Here is a 23,590-nt window from a genome sequence, read left to right on the forward strand (position 1 = left end):
ACACTATTCTAATGCCTTTACCTTTAATTTTTAAATTACCCAACATGTAAAAAAGTGACGTGAAGAAAGCCACAAATGCTAGTTAGAAATACTTATTTGCCAAAACATGAATTTAGTATATGTTTTAAAGATACTAAATTATGAAGTGAATTTCAAAAAAGTTTACTCTATTGAGTACAACGGAGATAATACATTTTATTTTTTTATGTCTCTTTAAATTCACTTTTGCTTTGTTGGGGCCAATATCAACACATGAATTATTCTGTCTGTTTGGATCTTACGTACTTCAGAACTTCCTTGTTAAAAGGAAATATTTACATTTTCATTGTTCTTTAAGAATATACTAATTTATAGAAAACTGAAAATTACATAAGACCACAAATAAATCAATAGTAAGAAATAATGGAAATCTGAGTCTGTTAAGGCTCAGTTACTTTAAAAAACAGAAATTATACGAATAATACAATATTGGGTAATAAAAATATTTTAAATGATCTGAGTGTATTTAAGTGAGAAACCCAAATGCAAATGTCAGCAAAAATAATATTAAAAATTCCAACCATATTTTTAGTGTCCATAGTCTAGGGAATTTAATGTACCCATATGTGTTTATTTAAGTGTATGTGAGAAAAGAACCAGACAGTTTTAAGCAGCTGAGTTTCTTAATGGTCACATAAAAATAACTTTTTTCTTTATATTAACAAAAACAGGTTGATCTAAAGTTGACCACATGGCTAATTATAATGAAGTGTAGTACACATAATGACATTAGGTACAATCTTACCATTTAATGCTAATTTTTAACTGATCATAATATTCAAAATGTATACTCCTTACATCTATACATAGTATTTAAAATTATATTTTCTAAAAGCTATTGCATTTTAAAGTCAGAATCTCAGGTAGGTAAATTTTATATACATCTAAATCCTATTGGTAAGAGTTGCAGCTTTTGATTTAAGCATAAAATATCACTCCTTTTTGTAACAACCATTAATACAGGCTAAGCCTTTGAGAGATTTAAGAAAAGTCAGACTTCATGTCTACCCATTTTTACTTTAAAAGTAAAAAGACGTGATAGGAAAATTTGACCTACTTTTTTCCCCTTGTTCTGTTAGTTTTGAGTCTGGCTGGTAGCCACTTATTAACCTATTTTCTATTTTAGGCAAAATTGCTTTCCATGAAAATGGTTTCAGAAACTTAAAAAATCCCTATCTATATCAAAGGAACTTGTCTCATTATATCTTCAATGCCATTAAATGATGGCAGAGCTGTCTAATTTGATATGTAAGTAACCAAAGGACTAATGGGAAAATATATTAGAGGAAACTACCCACAACCCTATATGGAAAGGTTTCATTATTTCTGGTAAGCTTTCTTTAGGCCACATCATAGAATTGACCCTTTAGTGAATTAATGAAAGTCACAAACACCTGGAGTATATGGAACTTTGAGGGCAAGTTAGATACTGAAAAATAAGTTAAAATTCCTTAATAGATGGCGTTATTTGGTGTAATAGAAACAACCATGCTCTTTGGGCTTGAAAGGACTTTTCAGTAAAAAACAAACCAAAATACTGTCAGTTTACTCCTTATCTGCACATCTTAATTTTCAAACAAAAATTCACCCTATCAGGGCTCCTGGGTAGCTCAGTTGGTTAAGTGTCTGACTCTTGATGTTGGTTCACATCATGGTCTCATGGTTCGTGGGATTGAGCTCTGAGTTGGGCTCTGCGCTGATGGTGCAAAGCCTACTTGGGATTCTCTCTCCTCTCTCTCTGCCCCTTGCCTGCTCTCTCTCTCTCTCTGTATCTCTCTCAAAAATAAATAAACTTAAAAAGAAAATTTAAAAAATGACCCTATAGTATGGAAAGTTTTTTAATATAGAAGATAATACCAGAAAGAATGCTTCCTGGGTTAAGAGTGATCCCAACAAAGCAAAAGTAAAGACTCATATATAAGAATTAAGATCTTTTAGGAATCATTTAGTATCTGTTAAAATGAAGTTAGTATCAATCGTCTGTTTCTGTGGAGTGAAGTCCTGGTCCTCGTGTCCGCATCTCTTTACAGTTTTGTATAGACTATGTGGAGGCTGTGTTTATACATAAAAGACTCATTTTTAATTAAATAAATGAACCATGAAAACCAGGCTAAAAGTTGGCATTTGGCATTTGAAAATGGAAAAAAAATTAAAGGTTGCAAGGGAAGGAAGAAAAAGGGAGTATGTTGTGAAAACGAGGCAGACACTATTGCTCATGTTTAGTTCATTTACACCAGTTCCATTTTATACTACACAGAAATTGAGGAGCTGAAAGTGTGTTACAAATTAGTGTGACTTCAGAAGACAGAAAATAGAATACTAAACAGGATAATATGGCATTTTGCTTACATGTTCATTCCGGGCATTCCAGGGCCACCTAAAGCATTCAGTGGGGGTCTCATTGCACCTCCATAGTTCTGTAATGATAACCAAGGGTCAGACTACCACAAAACAAAAAAACAAAACCAAAGAGGAGGGGGGAAAGAAAGGAGAGCAGGTTAATGATTTCCCTACATAACTCCTGATTGGATAAGGCCTGTGCAATTCTTTCTCTGAAGGGTCCACTCTTGTACTAATGCTTCTATTTTAACAATTACTTTGCTCTGTGTCTTCTAAAAACTACATGACTATGTAAGATCATTGGGGCATGTTAAATGATTAAGGTACAACTGCAATTATAATACTCAACATATCTTTATTAAGGTCCTAATATCTGTATAACAGTGAATGTTTACAAATAAAACATTTTATAAATCCAAAACTCTACTTTTAAAGAAAAAGACTTAGTTAACATGTTTGAAATTGTCAGACCCAGAACAATTCCATAAAATCTGAAGGAAAAAAAACAGACTGGTGAACCCAACAAGAAAGTTGAATGCAAACTATTTCTGCTTACAAAATAATACATCCTATAGAGAAATGCACTAATACAAACATGTACAACAATATATGAAAACTAAAGTATGTATACATGAATCATATCACTCAATAGGCTTCTGTCAATTTCTCTTATGTATATTCAAAGGAGAAAAACATTTTAATGTTTTAACATGCATATCATATTAGCTTACTTTAGTTTCCATTAGGGCCAAAAGATTTATTTTAACATTCTTACGTTAATATATTTTGACACTATCAACTGCTTTCATGCTTGGCTTTCTCACAGCACTTTATCTCCAACCTTTCTGACTACTCTTTTTCAATTTCCTTTGCTGGCTCCTTTTATTTTGCACTCTTTAAAAGTTGCTTTTCTCCAAGTTCTAGCCGTAGCATTCCTTTAAATAAATACACACTTACAGGTAATTTTATCTGGTACCATTAGTTCAACAATGATTTAGGAATCCCAAATGTGTTAAATTTTGTCATAATATCTCTCCTAAACTCCTGAAAACTCCTATATTGAACTTCATTTGGACTGTTTCTAACTGGATACCACTTCATGTTCAACATATCTAAAAGTAAACTCAATGTTCTCTTCTCACAACTGCATTCTTTCTACTATTTCTTCAGTCAGTTCTGCGGCATCACCTGCTGTACAACAGTCTAGGCTAAGAACCTCTGGGAGCTCAATTATGTCTCTTCCTTTTATTTCAATTCCCGAATCCAGTCAGTTACCAAAGTGTATTGATTCCACCTGTGAAATAGTTCTTGAAATAGTGCTTTCCTTCATATCACTAATCTTTGTCATTTACTGAGACTAATGTACTGTCTTCATTGGTCTCTCTGACTTAGCCTTTCCCCTCTCCCAATTTATTCTTCATGCTGCCTCCAGAACTATGCTTCTAAGGGTGCCTGGGTGGTTCAGTCAGTTAAGCGTCCAACTTCAGCTCAGGTCATGATCTCGTGGTCTGTGAGTTCAAGCCCCGCGTCGGGCTCTGTACTGACAGCTCAGAGTCTGGAGCCTGCTTCAGATTCTGTGTCTCCCTCTCTCTGCCCAACCCGCCCCCCCACCTCCCACCTGCTCACATGCATGCACTCTCTCTTTCTCTCAAAAATAAATAAACATTAAAAAAATTAAAACTCATTCCTATTTATGTCACTTAAGAGCCATGATGACCCACACTGCCTATCAAATGTTTATTCCTTAGCATGGCTCCATCATGGTATTTGCAGATCAGCCCTAGGCTGTATTTCCTGTATTCATTTCCTATTATCTTCACCTTCTTCCCCTACTCCCAACTATACCCTCCAGCCTACTGGATTTCTTGTAGTTCAGAAACACGCAATACACTTTTACACTCATGGTAACTCCTAGCATGGCCTTTTGTGTAGTAGGTACTAAGATGACAAGGAAATACTCAATGAGACTGTCAACTCCAGAGAGTAAACCACAGTGTATAAATGACCTAGTTACATGTTCTTCTCATTGTTTATTACCTTTTAATTTCAAGAAATCTTACTTAAACATCCCAATTGTATGTGCTATGGGACAGAAAGGTTTCTATCCATTAGAAACCTGAGTCATTAGTTAAACTGATAGTCATTTCCCTTAACCTCTGGACCAAGCATGGCAGTGGCACCAGCAGTATTACCAAGAAGTCTGAGAAGAAAGTTAGCCATTGGAAATAAAATCTGGATGGTAAAGTATAATAGAAATGCTTCAAAAGAAAAGTATCCCTTCATTTTTGGTCTTAGAAGATCTATTTCATTTTATCAAGGGAAACATTAGTTTTCTTTATCGCTCTGGATATAGAAAGATATTGGTTTGAACGTTTGTTGCCACTGCCCCATTTCCTCTGCCCCTCTTTCTATATGTGTGATCATGGGCCAATACTTGTCCCAATTGTCCACTCAGCCTTAATTTCCTTATCATGTCTTCTAAAAGCTTGTTGGAAGACAAAACAAAATCATCTAAAACAGCTATCATAGTGCTCGGTGCATTAAAAGCATGACACCACATGCTCAAACACTGTAGCTGCTCTTGCTTGTCGCCATTAATAAGGGACCAACTTAAATGAGCCCTCTTCTCACCAGCTTCTCTTGAGCCCTCAACTGTAACAGAATTATATGCTTGTTTGTGTAATGATTCCCTGACAGAGTATGCATATTTCTTTTCTATATTTTTTTTCTACTATATGATAGTTTTTCTTTATATATTTGTGTCTCCTAGTAAACAATAAGTACCTTGAAGGTAGAATCTGTTTTATTCATCTTGGTATATCCAGTGCTCAAGTATCACAGGAAATGAGTAAGAAATTATCCAATACATAATTTGATAGATTTACAAAATATTTTCATTTTGTGAATAATCTGAAGCAAAAGAAAACAGGAAGATAAGAAAGAATAACAACTGGCTTTTCAAGTGGTATCAACAAAGGCAGAATGGTAAGAGCTAATTTAGAATCACTGAATTTTAAAGCGGATGGCAGCTATACAATTCCATCTGGTTTAATCTCTTTCCCAATGCAATGTTCCTGACAAAATGGCTGTTCAGATTCTGCTTGGAAAGTTTATAAAGAGTTTCTCCATGATTGGGTAGTTTACTTTCTAGAAAGTTCTTCCCTTTACTGAACTGAATTCTACCTCCTATCTTAAATTTGAAAATAAAGAAAAAGTTAACTCTCTTTACATGACAACTTACTATGTATTCCCATCTCACTATTTCTCCACTCCAGCCAGGTATTTGATTTGGAAATCATGATATGTTCCTACCTGTATACAACTCATTTATCCTTCAGATTTCTGGAGGAACTAGAACTAACTATATAGTCTTGGCAAATTTTTCTGTTAGTCATATGGAACCTGGTGAGCATAAGAACACAGACAAGCTAAGTATATCTTATTACAAAAGCAAGTAGAAAAACGTCTTCAGATATGGTATTAAGATATTTTTCTTGATTAAATGGATAACTGTATATATTATCCCTGAACTTAAATTTAAAATAGGTAAAGGCGGGGCGGGGTGGGGGGGTGCCTGGGTGACTCAGTCGGTTAAGCATCTGACTTCGGCTCAGGTCATGATCTCACGGCTTGTGAGTTCAAGCCCCGCATCGGGCTGTGTGCTGACAGCTCGGAGCCTGGAGCCTGCTTCTGATTCTGTCTCCCTGTCTCTCTGTTCCTCCCCTGTTCATGCTCTGTCTCTCCCTCTATCTCAGAAATAAAAATAAAACATTAAAATAAAAAAAATAAAAAAATAAAATAGGTAAAGGGGTGGGAAAAATATGTCAAGATTTAGAGCTGATGTTATTTCTTCATTCATGTGATAAACATTAAGCACATGTTTACTATAATGTAGGTGTGATCTGCCTAAATCAGCCTTATCTAAGAATCCTTAGATTATATATATTTCTTTGTTTTAGGAATTCAATTGTTCTAACAGATAACTACTGTCCTTCTCCATTACACTTGTCTTAAGCTCAAAATATTATGGAAATGAGATCTATAATAAAAAAAAAAGAGTTGTATTTTATGTTTGTGTAAAAGACTAGAAACAATATTACAGAGAGTATTTCCATAATTTAACTAGAAAAAAGCAGATGCATTCTGTTCTTGGTTAGCATCTGTATGGTTAAATACCTGCTATGAGAATTGTTTTTCTCATTATCTTTCAAGAAACACAGATAACTTTTACAAACCTCATGGTTTATAATGCCTATGTTTCATATGTCAGGTGTTATAGATAAATATCTCAAAAGAATCCTTCATTCCAAATTATGTTACCTCACATTTTACCTATTCTGCCACTCATATTAATAGGATTCCTTTTCATTCAAGTAATGGCATGTATAAATAATTTCCTTTAACCATTGACACTCTGTATACTGTGATTTAAAGACGTTAATGTAGGTAGTAGTTCTTGTTTCTGAAGTAAATTCAAAGCAAAACATTTTATCTACCTCAAACTATGAAGATATAAATAGCAAGGATATTAATCCAAATGGCAGAAATAAACTACTCTGATTTTGAAAATACAAAGAAAGAATTCACACTTACATGATAAACTTGGGTATTAAAACTCATCAATAAGAGATTACATACCAGAAATCTACTCATTTACTTTTTTATTATAATTTACTTATAACACAAAACACATAAACAGCTAGGTATTTATAAAACATAAAGACCAGTATGCTTTCTCTTTCTGCATTTCCAAATGAGATCTAAGTGCGCATATAACTTAAGTAACCATTGTTTTATCTTTCAAACACTGCAAAACTGACCCTTAAATCAGACTCTAGTTTTTAAAAGTATTGAAAATATTGGTTTGGGAGGACAAAAGTTTAAAGAGCCGCTACTTTAAAAATCAGTGAACTGAATGAAGAACGGTAACTAAATTGCAGGCACCACATTTTTATATATATTTAAAATGTATCTAGGGGCGCCTGGGTGGTTCAGTTGGTTTAGTGTCCGACTTCAGCTTAGGTCATGATCTCATGCTTCATGAGTTTGAACCCCTTGTCAGGTTCTGTGCTGACAGTGCAGAGCCTGGAAACTGCTTCGGATTCTGTGTCTCCTTCTCTCTGTCCCTCCCCTACTTGTTCTCTATCTCTGTCTCTCTCTCAAAAATAAATAGACATTTAAAAAAAAAATGTATCTATTATGAAATTTTGGGGGGAAAATCCTTCAAGTTCTGTATAGTCAAACTGGCTTAGTTCATTAAAAACTAAAATATATATTGAGTCAATAAAATATCCGGTAGATCTTACGAATTCTAATTGATATTAATAGCTTCTGATGGTTGATCACATACATCATCAACCCTAACATGAATAGACATAGGGGAAAATGATTTAAATATCTAAATCAGTTTTATAAGATCTTAAGAAAATACTAGGAAATAAATGAGACTAAATAAATAATTTCTTTCTGACTCTGAGGGTGTCAAATATTTACATATTAGGTTTTATTTTTTAATGAAATATAGTATCTTTGAAAATTTTGGTTATATGGTCTTTGTGTTTCAATACACTTATATATATATATATAATTATATATATATACATGTATATATATAACTGTGTGTATATATATATAATTGTATGTATATATGTGTGTATATATATACATATATATTTATACATATATATAATTGTATGTATATATATATATATATATATATATGAGTGTGTGTGTGTGTGTATATATATATATACCTATATAATTATAATGTTGGTTGGAAACTCCTAGGTCTAACTCATATTATCTCAGTGTTAGATTCTTGATTTTCTGACTCCTTTGGGCACACAACAAAATATTAATTTTTAAAAAGTAGATACATAAAACAAGTTCCTAAAACTGTCACTTATAAAGCTATTCTTGGAAAGAATAAAGAAAATAAATTAATTCACTCTTTTAGCCAGTATTATGACATACTAACCTCTGACCCATCAGATAGAAATTTAAAATTCTGGATTTAGGGCTAGCTTCCTTGAAACATAACATTATAACATTAATTTCTACTTCATGCAGTTTTCCTAAGAGAGACAAAAGGATGTTTTACCAAAAATAACTGCTATTCTATAACACCATATTTAAAAAAAATATATGTCACCAACAGGTAGGACAGATTCAAACTCATATTGTGTACTTCTGGGAAATTTTGATAGAGAAGAAGGCTAACATCTGATATACACTGATAGGATTACGCTTGTTCACTAACACCCATTTTAATGTTTATTTCTAAATAGCTATTATGTTCATATTCTATGAATATGAATATAATAAATTGCCAATGGCATTCTTTAAAAGACTTCTAGAAATATATTTTATGCTGCTTATTCTATTTAATAGCTTAGCTCAATTGCATTTTATTTAACTTATATGCTTATCTTTTATAATAATTATTACAATATTTTTATATTTCCTCAGCAAAGTTAACAAAAAGGTAATTAGTAGTTATTTTTTATAATAATTACTTTATTGTATTTCTACATATTTTTTCAAATGTACTAAAGGCATATGTGATAGCACTCTTAAAATATGGTTTGTTGTCACATCATTTTGGACATGTCACAGATATTCTGTTCCTCAAGAACCTAATAATTATGTTATATCAAGCCTTTAATGCATATACTAAAAGCCAGCAAATGATATAGTTTGTTTATAGAAGATGAAGGCAAAAAACTCAGCATCTAGCTTTTTGTGCTGATTATTTACCTGTGGTCCTAAGGGCACCATTCCTCTTGGAGGAGTCATTCTCTGCATTGGCCCACCCATATTTGGATGTCCTTTAAAAAAAAAAAAAGGTATGAAGATACTAGCAAAGTAATGAGCATGAGTGCTAAACCAGGAGCCAGTAGCCTCCTCTCTGCTTGACATTAAATCTTACTTAGTAAGGGACTGGGTTATTGACATCATCTCATCTTGGCTTCCATGGCTACTTTTTTGCCTCTTACTGCTACTTGCCTACACTCTCCATTCACTGAGATTAAATTCTTCTTCCTAGTCTGTACTGAAATACATCTCTCATATGATTTGCTTCTTTTACCTTGGAACAGTGTATTAGAGCCATACCTATCTGTGGTACCTAAACATCTCTGTTGGAAGGACCGAATTATTAATTTGTTAAAATAATCGAGCTACTGTTGCTTAGCATTTTCTTTCCTCCTGCTCATCTTTCAGATGGACTAACCTATCTGAAAAAGGCAGAAGATATCATACGTGATGTAATCATTTAAATTTCCATTTGTTAGAAGTTATATAAAAGGTTTTAGAAGTTATTAGTTAAAATATGGATTTTGGATATTTAATTACTATTTCTTTTATTATTACTACCCTCACTATCATGCATAATTGTGAGAATTAAGCTGAAAATACAAGTCATTTGGCCATGTTACCTGCAAAAATGCAACTGGGATAATTATAGAACATATATACAAATAAGACTGTCCTTAAAAAATAAAGGATTTCCTTTGAGATTCTGCATGTCAATTTCACTTTTTTACTTTAAAGTAATCACCTTGTTGTCGAGTTGGGTCCATTCCACTTGGAAGTAATGGCTGACTTCCTGGGACACCACCAAGTGCCTAGCATATTTTGTAAAAGAAAACAAAAAGAAATGTTGTAAATAATTATAAAATACACACTTTAACAATTCTCTTTTTAAATTCCTATAATTACAGAATACATTTGAGTATTTTGCAAGATTTCTTATATTTCACATTAATTTATAAATTTTATAGCCCTATATCCCTATATAAGCTCTTAGTTCTAAAAAGATTCTACCTTGCCCAATTTTGTGGTAAATAAAGTAAGTACTTCTTGGGAACAAATATCTAGGCAAAAATTGCCCTATTTCTTCCTGAGAAGTATTATGCCTTTCCCCAAAATTAATTTACTAACGGTACGAAAATAACTGTTTTCGCTTCTTGAATGTAATCTCTCTACATTCTACAGATTATTTTACTCATTTGAAATTATAATAGCAGCAGGACTAAAATACCAAGGGGCCAATGAATTTTTTGGGGGGTACATTTTTCCCTAAGAAACTATTTAGAAAAATAATACTCTATAGTTAAGTTCAAACAATTTGGCCGAATGGAAAAAAGAAAACTAGAACTGAAAAAGGTGGAGAGATTAACAGACAGTGTTTATTTTATGAAAGGTGTGCTACTGGATATATACTGAATCAAAAGTTTCTAACAGTTGTCTGAGCAGCACTTAGAGCTGGGCCAAACCGTACATGATTCAAATTTTCTGATCCTATGAAGTATACGTGTATTCATTCATATGTACATGTAAGCCTGATAATTGGCAAGAATTTCTATAAAGGTCCACTAATTTAACCTACAGCAGAATAAATCTTGTCTAATTAGTTAAAAATTTCAAAAGAAATTCAACATAAAAAAATAAATATCTGATCAGAACTGTTTTCTTAATTGTTATCACTTGGGATACAGTAGAGAGCTGCCATTCTTAAGCCATTTTTGAAATTCTTTCAATTTTATTTTCTTACAAGCATACCGAATATATATGCTACTATATGCCCTGTTCTCTGCTTACCTTACTAGCCTAATTTCTTGCCACTACCACACTTGCTAACTTCCAGCCATAGAAAACTTCCTTCAGTTTTTTTCAATTCATGCATTTAATCAATAATACCTAAATGCCAACCATTAAAAACAAAACAAAAGTAAACTAAAACGAAACAATCTCTCTTCTCAAGAAGCTCAATAAAGGGTGCCCCTTGCTGACATATTTCAGATCTCAGTTTAGGGATCACTTCCTAACAAAATTCTTCCATTTAGCCCAATTCTGGTATAAGTTCTCCATTTGCTGTAAGATAACGTATATGTATTTTTTTAATTTTCAAATTTACAGAAACAGTACAAAGGATTCCCATATATTCTGACACCAATTGCCCAACTGTTAACATTTCCCTGCATCTGCCCCATTACCCTTTCTCTTTCTCTCTATACACTTGTTATCCTCACTCTTTTTCAGAACTGTGTGAGAGCAAGCTACAGATATTATGCCTCATCACCTCTAAGTACTGCTGAGTATAGTTCTCTAAACAAGGACATTCCTGTACATAACCATAACACAACTTTCCAAGACAGGAAATCCACATTGATATAACACTACCATCCAAGCCACAGATCTCAATCAAATTTTGCCATTTGTCTCAGCAATGTTCCTTTTTACTTTCTGTGGCCAGGATCTCATGGACCACATGTTGCATTTAACTGTAATATTTCTTCATCCTCTCCCAAGCAAGAATTATTCCTTAGTCTCTGTCGTGTTAACAGTTCTAGAGAATGGATCTTAAATTCTATGGGATGATCTTCTGACGCCTCTTCATGCTCCAGACTTTGGTCCTATTGTCTTAAAAGGAATACTGCAGCAATGACGCTGTGCTCTTCTCAGTGAAACTCATCAGAGGCACATCATGCTTACTCATCCCATTACTGGGATGTTAACCTTACTCATCTCATCTTGTCAGTGTCTCCCAGGTTTGTACACCATAAGGTCATTACTTTTACTCTTTGTAATTGATTAATTTTAATGTTAGAGCTATTCTAAGATTGTTAGCATCCCATTCATCATCAATAGTTTATCAACCCACCAGCATCCACTGACAACTCCTAAGTACTAGGATAGTTGCCAAATGGAGATATTCCATCTATCATTCTTTCTATGCTGTTTAATTGGCATATACTGTAAGGAACAGCTCTTTCTTTTCTTTTCTTTCTTTCTTTCTCTTTTTTCTTTCTTTCTTTTCTTTTTCTTCCTATTTTACTCAATGGTTGTAATCTATTACTATCATCACTTCTTTTAATATTCAAGATTTGCCCAGTGTTCAAATATTCAAGATGGCTCCGGTGATCTTTTGACACAACCTCATCATATTTTGAGCATTTTCTTCCTGGCACAAGATGGTTCAAGTTCATCTCATATTTTTTCTAGCCTAGCTCTGAAATCAGACCTTACTTCAAAGGGTCCAGGGCCCTGATTCCTTCTAGTGGAGGACAACATGTAGACATCAAGATCTGAGATCTCAGAGTGCTCGTTGTAACTTTGGTACATTGCCTTTTGGCTCTGCCAGTAGATGCTGCACTCAAAAATCTATGTGTGTATGTACACACATTTATATGCACACAGATATACATCTCTAACTCCATATCTGTGTGTATGTGGTACACACATACCATAAATTCATATTCTCCAACACCAAGTCAATGGCTCCAATTCCAATGTAAAACCTCAGGATTATATTTAATCTTCTTCGTTTTTATGTTCAAATGTTTTCTCTAACAGTGGGAAACCAGGCTTTCATTGTCTTCAATATTTTTTTTTCTGAAAGTATTTATTTGCTCGGTATAACAGATCTCCCAACTATAACAACCATTTCTTCTTTTTGTCACCTCTGGGCCACTCCTTCCTTCCTCCCTGAATGTCTTAGCATACAGGGGAGGTAAGGGCTTGTTATATGCGTAAATTTTTTTTTAATGTTTGTTTATTTTTGAGAGAGTGAGAGACAGGGACAGAGAGACACAGGGAGAGAGAGAATTCCAAGTAGGCTCCGCTCTGGCAGCTCAAAGCCTGATGTGGGTTTCAAACTCACAAACCATGAGATCATGACCTGAGCTGAAATCAAGAATTGGACGTTTAACTGACTGAGCCATCCAGGTGCCACTTATGTACTTTACTTTCATAGAACTTAAATACAATCACGGCTCATTTTTCTTTCTGTATCTCCAAAAGACTGTAAACTCTGAGGAAGTGTAGAACCTATTGTGCCTTCTGGTTCAGAGAAGTATTTACTGAAGGACTAAAAGAAATAAAGTTTAGATTGGGCAATTTTAGGAATCATCAGTGATAAAATCCTAAGAATGAAACTGATTTCAAAGAGAAGAAAAAAGATCAACAATATAATTCTTTAAAAATACTAAGGAGAGGGAGGCCTGGATGGCTCAATTGGTTAAGCATCCCACTTCAACTCAGGTCATGATCTCATGGCTGATAAATTCAAGCCCCGCATTGGGCTCTGTGCTGACAGCTCAGGGCCTGGAACCTGCTTCGGATTCTGTGTCTCCCTCTCTCTCTGCCCCTCCCCCATTCACACTCTGTCTCTCTGTCTCTCCCTCTCTCTCTCTCAAAAATAAACATTTAAAAAAATTAAAAAAAAATACCAAGGAGAGGTAGGAAAGAAAACTGAAACTGAATAGGTATGAAATTAGAAAGTGGACTAAGACCAAAATTCCAGAATGCACAAGGTAAGTTTTAAAAAGGCAGAAGTAGTCAACACTGTCAAAAGTTATGTAAAAAATGAATTTGGAACACTGAAAATATGTGACTAATTAGCATTATCTTCAATTGTGAGTCTGGAATTCTTGCTTTTTTTTAGGTCCCCAAATGGTTATACTCTGGACTTTGATTTCTGAATTTCTAAATCTCATTAAAGGCATCATGTTTTAGCCCTGGAAACCATTTTCTTCAAAATTTTACTTTTTGTTGTTTATCTTAGAATATCAGAATAGTTGACAAGTCTTTTAGTTTCTATTCATCACTTAAAAATACAGATAATCTCGATCAATATCAAGTTGTCTTTCAAAATGAGTGTCCTTTTTCTAAATTTAACTCTTTAGTCATCAGTGTTTGTCTTTTGTTAAGTCAGATTTCTAACTTTTAAAAAATTTTTATCAGTCCTGGGATTACCAGATGATGGTTTTGGGTATAAACAAGACCATAATTGTTACATTTCTTAAAAACTTTAATATCAGGAAAAATAAATTTATACATTTTGGGGTTGATATTATTTTCATATTTTCTACCATGCTAATTACATTCTATTAGGATTTGTTTAACTAGTCACAAATTTTGGCACAGTCTTTGTTCTATAAAAGATCTTCACTCGGATAGAGAAAATAACACTAATGATAAGGATGTTTAATAATAACAAACAGTATCAATAATAATATACACTTGTGGTTCTTTATATTTATTATTTAACTCAATGCTTACAACATCTCATGAAGTTATTATTATTAATCCTTCCTGATGAGAAGAAACAGATTTAATACAGGAGTCTTCCCTTATCTATGGTTTCACTTTCTGTAGTTTTAGTTACCATGGTCTACCTTGGTCCCGAAACAGAAGAGCAGCCTAAAAGCTATGCCACAGTGACCACGTCATTCACCTCACATCATCTCATCATGTAGGCATGTGATCATCTCACATCATCATAAAAAAAGTGAGTACAGTACAATAAGATATTTTGAGAGAGAATGTACCACATGCATAAAACTTTCACCATTTTTATACTTGTTACATTTTATTATTGTTGTTATACAACTCTACCTCATTTATAAATTAAATTTTATCATAGGTATGTTTGCATAGGAAGAAATCATAGTATATAAACAATTAGGTACTATCCGTGGTTCTCACGCATCTACTGGGGATCTTGGAAGATATCCTTTATAGATAAGGGAGCACCACTATGCGTAAATAATTTGTTAATTTGTTGATGGTTATACTACTGTTAAGTAGCAGAGCCAAGGCTTCAAATCAGGTCAACATACTCCAAAAGTTCTAAATATAGGCCTTACCTCCTAGGATTTAAAATAAATGAAATAATACGAAATTTCACTTAAATAGAAACAATTAAATGGAAGAATTTCTTGCTTCATAAAAAAAATAGTTTACAAAGGATTCATTACATGATTCCAGTGGTAAACCCCACAAGGAACTTAAGATTCTGGTACATATTTCCTTGAATATCATTACATATACTGTCTACTCATAGAGACTAGATGCTCACTGATGATTTTAAAAACAGTGAATTTATCAAGGCTTTTATGATATAATTTAGTTAATAATTTTGAACTACAACATTTTTAATAGGCCTCCTCAATTATATGAAAGTTTAAAAGGATTTTAAAAATACTTGAGTCTATTCTCATTTTACTGCTAAGAAAATCAAGACCCATAAAGGTTAAATGACTCGCTCGAAGCCATGCGTTTCTGGGCATTGGTGGCATTTGGACCTAAGATGATTGACACAACTGAGGTCCTTTCAACAACACCACAGTCATTTTTTTTTCCTGGAAAAAGGCACTATCAGTAGAAAAGATATCAAAATACAGAAATGTTACATTCAGTATAGAAAGATATTCGTCTTCAAAGCACAATTCATGGGGCACCTGGGTGCCTCAGTTGGTTAAGCATCTGACTTCGGCTCAGGTCATGATCTCATGGTTTGTGGTTTTGAGCCCCATCTCAGGCTCCACCCTGGCAGTGCAGAGCCTGCTAAGGATTCTGTCTCTCTCTCCCTGGCCCTCCTCACTGCTCACTCTGTCTCTCAAAATAAATAAATAAATGAAAAAAAAAAAAGAGTGCATGCAAGCAGGGGAGAGGGGCAGAGAGAGAGAGAGACAGAGAGAATCTCAAGGGACATAGAGAATCTCCAAGCTCAGTGTGGGGCTTGATCCCACAACTTGAGCCAAAATCAGTCGGAGATATGTAGGTGCCCTCTTTTTTCTATGTATTAACCACTGCAAATACACTATCCAATATACAGCACTTTGCCACATGCAGCCAGTTAAATTAAAATTAATAAAGTTTTAAAAAGTTCCATTGGGCAGCACTGCATTAGGATGCCAACTCCACAATAAGAGGGATTCTCATTAGTTTGTTGATGTTTGCCCACAAGTAGAATGGTGTCTGGCACATACTAAACCTCAACGAATATCTGTTGAATGACTGAATCTTTTTTAATGTTTATTTCTTTTGAGAGAGAGAGAGAACAGGGGAGGGGCAGAGAGACAGGGAGAGAGAGAGAAACCCCAGCAGGCTGCAAGCTGTCAGTGCAGAGCCTGACACCAGGCTCGATCTCACCAATCCTGAGATTGTGACCTGAGCCAAAATCAAGAGTCAGGCGCTTAGGGGCGCCTGGGCAGCTCAGTCAGTTGGGTGTCCAACTTTGGCTCATGTCATGATCTCATGGTTTGTGAGTTCGAGCCCCATGTCAGGCTCTGTGCTGACAGCTCAGAGCCTGGAGCCTGCTTCAGATTCTGTGTCTCCCTCTCTCTGCCCCTCCCCTGCTCATGCTCTCTCTCTCTCTTACCAAACAAATAAACATTAAAAAAAAAAAAAAAAGAGTTGGGTGCTTAAATGACTGAGCCACCCAGGTGTCCCTGAATATTTCTGAGAGATGTCATATAGTCCAAAGAAGTCTCCAATCAAATACATGGCAATGCACCTTTTGTATTAGTTTATGTCTAAAAAGGGAGTATCTGTGATAAAAATGTTATAAGATAATAAGATGTTTTGGCAAAAGAAGTAATTATTATACCAAAAAGCTCTATATACCTGTAACTTAAATTGAGTAAGACTGCACAGCATTTGCTATGTAAAGTTTTCTTGGTTTGGGAAGGAGAATGAAGTTTATTTTGTTCCAGACATTTTGAATTTGTTAATTTCCTGTGTCTTACAAAGGTAGGAATTGGAAAGGGTATATATCTCAGGATACACTCATAATTCAAAGTTATAAGGAAAATAGGTTTTTAAATGTGTTTCAATGGATTTCAAATAATAATTTAAATACATTAATAGTGTAATTATCATAACAACAAAGAAATAAGATCTCAATGACAGAAAGGAATATTTTGAACTGGCCAAAAAAACTATACTTTATTAAGTATTTATATTAGACAGGTGCAACATTTAATTTTTATAGCTAAAGATTTACTATGGTCATCCTTACAATTGCAGCTAGAAGACTACTATTATTTACTCAAGGTAGAACACACTTTGCCTTATGCAGCTGAGGTCTTTCTTATGTTCTTACACTGATATCATTAAACAAAAGTAGGATTTTGTATATGGAAAATTTTACCAAGACAAAACTATTGGGAAAGGCCATGCTAAATGGCATTTATCCTGAAAATAGAACACAAAGTGCATTTTAAAATATAGATACCTTGTTATACAGGAAATGTAAAATTTATTTTCAGTATCTGAGAAAACATCCCAACAATTTTTTTCTGTTCAAATGCCTGTTGATAGTTTCTCTATGAAAAGTGATGAAGAAAAGTCTTTTTTTTTAAGATTTGCCTATCCTTAGCATATATTATGTTTTTCTTTTCATCATGTAAGAACTATATATTCAATATTAATGGAGAATAATCTTATATATTGAATAACTAAAAGAATAAAACATCTATACTTTTATCTATGTACAAAATTAACTAGTAATATCTTCTAATCACAAATGAAATACTTTTTCAATGCAAACTTTAAAAATGAAGAAATAGGGGCACCTGGGTGGCTCAGTCAGTTAAGCATTTGACTTCAGCTCAGGTCATGATCTTGCAGTCTGTGAGTTCAACTCCCATGTTGGGCTCTGTGTGGACAGTTCAGAGCCTGGAGCCTGCTTTAGTTTCTGTCTGTCTCCCTTTGCCCCTTCCCTGCTCACTCTCTGTCTCTCTCAAAAATAAATAAATGTTAAAAAAATTTTTTTAAATAAAAATATGCAGAAATAAACAAAGAAAGCACTCATAATTCTACTATCCAGAAATAAAGGACATATCTTGATAATCTTTGACAAATGTGTGTGTGTGTGAGTGTGTGTGTGTGTGTGTATGTGTCTGTGTATGATGAGTGGTGGAAACTGAGTTTGTATAGTGATAAAGAAAAGGTGATATACTACATGACCTTTATGCCTTCTTTACAGTTGGTAATAGATCATTAACATTTTATCATATCAATAAGTGTAATTCTATAATATGCTTTTTAATAGCTGCATATTATTTCATCATTTGGATATACCATAATTTAACTATTCATCTGCTAATGGAGAAATACCTTTGAGACTTTCAATAGAATAGTCAGACGCACTGTGTTTTTAGAATACCAAATCAGCTTTGGAATATAAAATGGTCAACAGCATTAACTATGTCACATACTTGTTTACAGAGTTTCAGGAATGGTCAAAAATAGAGTATAAACTCAAAATTCTATAGGATCAATAAATCAATAGTTTATGCTTGGTATCACTCATTAACAGTCTCTGTATTCTGGCTGCCTTGGTTCCCCAGCACAGTGTTCAATAAACATTATGAATTTTTCTGGTTAAACGTTTTACCTAAGAGAAGGATAAAGACTTGTTCTATTCCCTGTTACAGATGCTTCAACACCAATGATCTCTTCTGATGGTTGAACCAATTCCAATGTAAAACTGTAGAGTCAAATATACTTTTTGGACTTAATTTCTATGTTTCATATGTTTTAATATGTATTTATTCTTTACAACATTGCATATGCTTATCATTTTACTTTTCTACCATCATTTTATTATTATTATTTAAAAATTTTTTCTTAAAGTTTATTTGTTTGAGAGAGCCAGAGAGTGAGCAGGGGAGAGGCAGCTAGAGAGGAAAAGAGACAGAATACCAAGCAGGGTCCACACTGCCAGTGCAGAGTGTAATGAGGGACTCGAACTCATGAACCGCAAGATCATGACATGAGCCAAAACCAAGAGTTAGACACTTAACCAACTGAGCCACCAGGTGCCCCACTTTTCTTCCATCATTTTAGAGACCATTACCCCTTCTTGTATTTTTTTTCCTTTGGCAGAGTGATATTATAACAAGTTCCAAATACCCTGTACTATAAATATATATACAGTATAAACCGTTGTGAAGTTACTTGAGAACCATTAAAACCATCTCAGGAGAATTCAAGTGAAAATCTACAGTCTAGAGGCACCTGGCTGGCTCATTTGGTGGGGTGTGTGACTCTTGATCTTGGGCTTGTGGGTTTGAGGCCCGTGTTAGGTGTAGAGATTGCTTAAAAATAAAATCTTAAAAAAAATCTACAGTCTAATCATTAGTAGTTATAAATTCTGAAGAATCTGTTTATTAAAGGAATATCTTTTACATATTCAAAATGACTAGCCAACACCATTGAAGAGTATTTCACTTTTTATTTTCTTAGCTATAATCTATCAATAAAACAAATTTTAATTAGTTTATGATCATTTTAAATGAAGATGAAATAAAAAACATATTTGTGTTGTTTTTATATGCAACATTCCAATTAATCACCAAATATAGTTTTTCTGATTCTACGTTAGTGACTATGTAAAGAAATTGAAGAAACATTCTGTTGCTTGGAAAGGTCATGCTCCTAACTAGGTTCAACATTTTGTAAAACATTATGTTTACACTATTAACACAATTAATTTGATCAGAAAATTCTTTTTAAAATAGTATAAATGTAAAATTATAAATTTGAAAGATAGATGTTTGAATTAATAAAGTTTAACTATATAAATGTGGGGCGGGGGATGAGTAGACAAAAAAGAGCCACTCAGATATGAGTACAATTATTTTAAAAAACACTTAGGTAAAGACTTTAAGATTCTTGAGGAAAAAGAGCCTGTATGATAATTCTTTATTATCTTTAAATTTTTAGAACATTTTTATAAATCCAAAAGCAACCTATACTTGTTCTTAAAAACAAATTCAGTCTAGGTTTACAATTCCATAACTTAGTCCTCTTTCACAAAGTATGTTTTTCATTATATAAGTCTCTGTACATATGGAACCTAGCATTGTATGTTAGACATGGCAGGCATTTCAACAATGTCAAATGGATGCGAAAGCAATAATCCCTTAAGAATTTCTTCATTGATACAGAATTATGAAGTCAAAATTTCTGATAACATACTTGGTACAAGAAATTCACATTTCCCTAATTCACATTTTCAGGAACCTCTTAGATCTATATAACATACAAAGCTATGGATGGGATGTCTGAAACATTATGAAGACCCCAATGAAAGATACAACTTTCCATCCTTTAGAAGGAAATTTAAAAGATTCGGGCACCTATATAAGGGGATTTGACTGTCAATATACATAGGTTCACCCACAGAGAAAATAAAATCTCCATATGTTAGAACACTTGGCATCTGTGCACTTCCTTTTCCTATTTCATGCCGTGTTTCCCTGGCCCTATGTACTGAATGCAGATTCAGTCTGAAGGAAAAAACTCCTCCAGCTGCTAATGTGAGGCCTCCCAGCACTATAACCATGAGATCATCCAGCACCACTGCCTGCTTCAAGTTCTCCCTTGGGGGTGGATGTGGGTGCTGGCACTCCTTGCTGTGCACTAAAAGCAGAAAAAAAACAGCAAACTGGGACACTTCAAGGACACAGCATAATTTCAGTAAGAGTTAGTAGAGGAGAAGCAGAACTCTGTTGCTATGAAATATGTTAGTAAGCACAACTTTGTTGTATTTTTGGTCAGAAAGGAAGTGGAGACAGAGAGTAAGAATGAAAAAGAATTTTGTGGAATAACAGGGTTTACTTTAGATTGCGGAAAATGCTGAGGTATACAATAACAGAATTAAAGAAAGTAACAAAACAATTATCTTGACATAACTATTTCATAAAATTAGGCATTTAATTTCTTCTTGTGTTATGTAAATGCACACGTTGTGTATCCTGAAACTAAACTATAAACTCCTTTCAACTAAAAACTGTGCATTATTCTCTTTAGCAAATAAGTATTTATGGTATTGATAAAAGAACTATGTAAGGATAAAAGCTTATGAAATCGCAGAGCTCTAGTAGGTAAAAAAAGTTGGAAGATCTATTGCTAACAATTTATTTATTAATAGATCTAACCCTTCCACAAGCAGGTATTTATATACCTGAGATATCACTATATTTGGGCAAAACTGATGTATTGCAACCATGATGTTGAGAGCATATTATACAAAAATAAACCAAAGTATGTTCATTCTATAGAAAATTTTATTACCATCTTTAAATAAAAGTATTTAGCATTTACCAAAATTACACACATACACACACACACACACACGCACACACATACATATACAATTAAGTTCAGGGTATAGAGTAGACTCCAAGGTTCAACAAACTTTTCTTCTGTAAAGATCCAGATAGTAACTATCTGACCACTCAAAAATCTGTTACTGCAGTGTAAAGGAAGTCACAGACAATACATGAATGAAAGAGCATGGCTATTTTTCAATAAAACTTTATTTACGAAAACAGTCAGTCAACATATGGACAGTAGTTTGCCAATTTTTGAAATAGATTATATGTTACTAGAAGTAGCATTAAATGGGATAGAGAAAGAAGAATTTAATGTTTTTATAGGTAAGAAATATTCATGAAATTTTTAAGATCTTTATTGAATCTTAAAAACAATAACAATAACAACAACAACAAAACTCAGAAACTTAAGTAGCACACGAATCTTACCTGGTTAGGTATCCTCAATGGGGGCCTTGGACCTCCAGGGTACCGAGGTGACATAAAAGGCTATTGAAGTAAAACAAATAAATAAATAAAACAAAACATAAATGACAGAATGTAAAATAGAGATCTGAAAATAAACTGTTTTAAAGAATTGGAGAATTATACAAAACATAAGTCAACTTATTTCCCTATGTGGCTGCTTTCAGTAGAATAAACTCTTTAAAGAAAAATTACCGTCCTATTTTTTCATTTTGTAGAATATCTAGAACATTTTCCAAAGAAAATATAAAAACACCAAAGATGAGTAAAGCTGGGGCTCCTGGGCGGCTTGGTCAGTTAGGTGTCCTACTCTTGATTTCGGCTCAGGTCATGACCTCATGATTTATGAGTTCGAGCCCCTATGAGGCCCTCTCTGCTTTCAGCTCAAAGTCTGATTCCAAGCCTCTGTCTCCCTCTCTCTCTGCCTCTCCTCCACTAACGCTCTCCCTTTCTCTCAGAAATAAACATTATAAAAAGATGACTAAAGCAAAAAAAATTTTTTAATGTGAATTTTATTAAGATAATGACATTTAATTGGCAAAAAAAGATTAGGAGATTTAGGCAACTGAATCTTTTTTTTTTTGGTGGGGGGACAGAGAGAGACAGAGCATGAACGGGGGAGGGACAGAGAGAGAGGGAGACACAGAATCGGAAACAGGCTCCAGGCTCTGAGCAATCAGCCCAGAGCCTGACGCGGGGCTCGAACTCACGGACCGCGAGATCGTGAACTGGCTGAAGTCGGATGCTTAACCGACTGAGCCACCCAGGCGCCCCTAGGCAACTGAATCTTAGCAAAGACTTCAGAAACAGACTTATTGACTATATCATTATGTAAATTGGGTTCTGAACATATAGTTTGGACTGAATTATCCAGTTTGGTTATCAATTTCCTTTAATAATTTTAACGTTGCCAAATTTTTTACCTTTTTTTTTTTTTGGTGGCTTTTTAAAATGGTAAAGAAATTTCTTTTCCATATGTCCTTTGTGGTTAAAAAGAGCTTTGCCTCTCCTTTCTCAAGTGTTTGTTATAATTCAAAATAGATTATAAATTTTAAAGTTGAAATAATTTATTTGCATATTTTAAGCTTAGCAGATTATGAGCTGTGTATTTAAAAGAAAGAAAAAATGGTCTTATATTAAAACTCAAGGCAGTTTATCTTGTTAGATGAATCAGATCCTGCTAAGATATGTTGACTCCATCCAGTTCAAAAAATGTCTGAAAAATATCCTAAAAATATCATCCCAACAATGAGTGGATGAATATTTTTGATCACTCAGATATGGGCACCAAATTTTTCAAAGTTTATGTGTATCAAATTTTTCAGTGTATTCCTAAAATTATTCAAAATTTCATTTCTATAGAAAAATTCTATAATTTTGTCTACTTACATCACACTATATAATTTATTTAAATTCAAGGTTATTACTTCATGTAACATAAGTAAATTATCCATTCTAAATGGTTGCATATCATGAAGTAATATATTAAGAATGAAGTAATATAAACTAAGGATCAATTTAACAAAAGCTTGGGCAAGCCAAATCTTTAGTATTTTACATAATTAAATTCCACATTTATAATGTATTTTCTATAAACATTTTAGAAACTGAACCTGCAGTTCTTGGCTACATTTTAAAAGCAGGGTTATTTTAAGACCTACCCTATGACCCAGCAATAGCACTGCTAGGAATTTACCCAAGGGATACAGGAGTACTGATGCATAGGGGCACTTGTACCCCAATGTTTATAGCAGCACTCTCAACAATAGCCAAATTATGGAAAGAGCCTAAATGTCCATCAACTGATGAATGGATAAAGAAATTGTGGTTTATAT

At 33.7% G+C, this 23,590-nt stretch overlaps 1 protein-coding gene across 6 annotated transcripts in view; it reads right to left on the reverse strand.

The window, feature by feature from the left end:
• SSBP2 (single stranded DNA binding protein 2) overlaps window positions 1-23,590 on the reverse strand; it is a 316,027-nt gene that overhangs the window by 47,721 nt on the left and 244,716 nt on the right. For 3 of the 6 annotated variants that reach the window (XM_045033195.1, XM_011284326.4, XM_011284322.3), the window contains 4 exons: window positions 21,720-21,779; window positions 9,938-10,004; window positions 9,136-9,206; window positions 2,389-2,480 (listed from right to left, as the gene is read on the reverse strand). In XM_045033195.1, the coding sequence (XP_044889130.1) occupies window positions 2,389-2,480; window positions 9,136-9,206; window positions 9,938-10,004; window positions 21,720-21,779 (290 nt within the window). The remainder of the gene's footprint in view (window positions 1-2,388; window positions 2,481-9,135; window positions 9,207-9,937; window positions 10,005-21,719; window positions 21,780-23,590) is intronic. The other 3 variants (XM_045033196.1, XM_011284330.3, XM_011284323.4) reach the window with 1 other exon arrangement.

This window comes from Felis catus, chromosome A1 (assembly GCF_018350175.1).
Source record: "Felis catus isolate Fca126 chromosome A1, F.catus_Fca126_mat1.0, whole genome shotgun sequence".
NCBI classification, from domain to species: Eukaryota; Metazoa; Chordata; class Mammalia; order Carnivora; family Felidae; genus Felis; species Felis catus.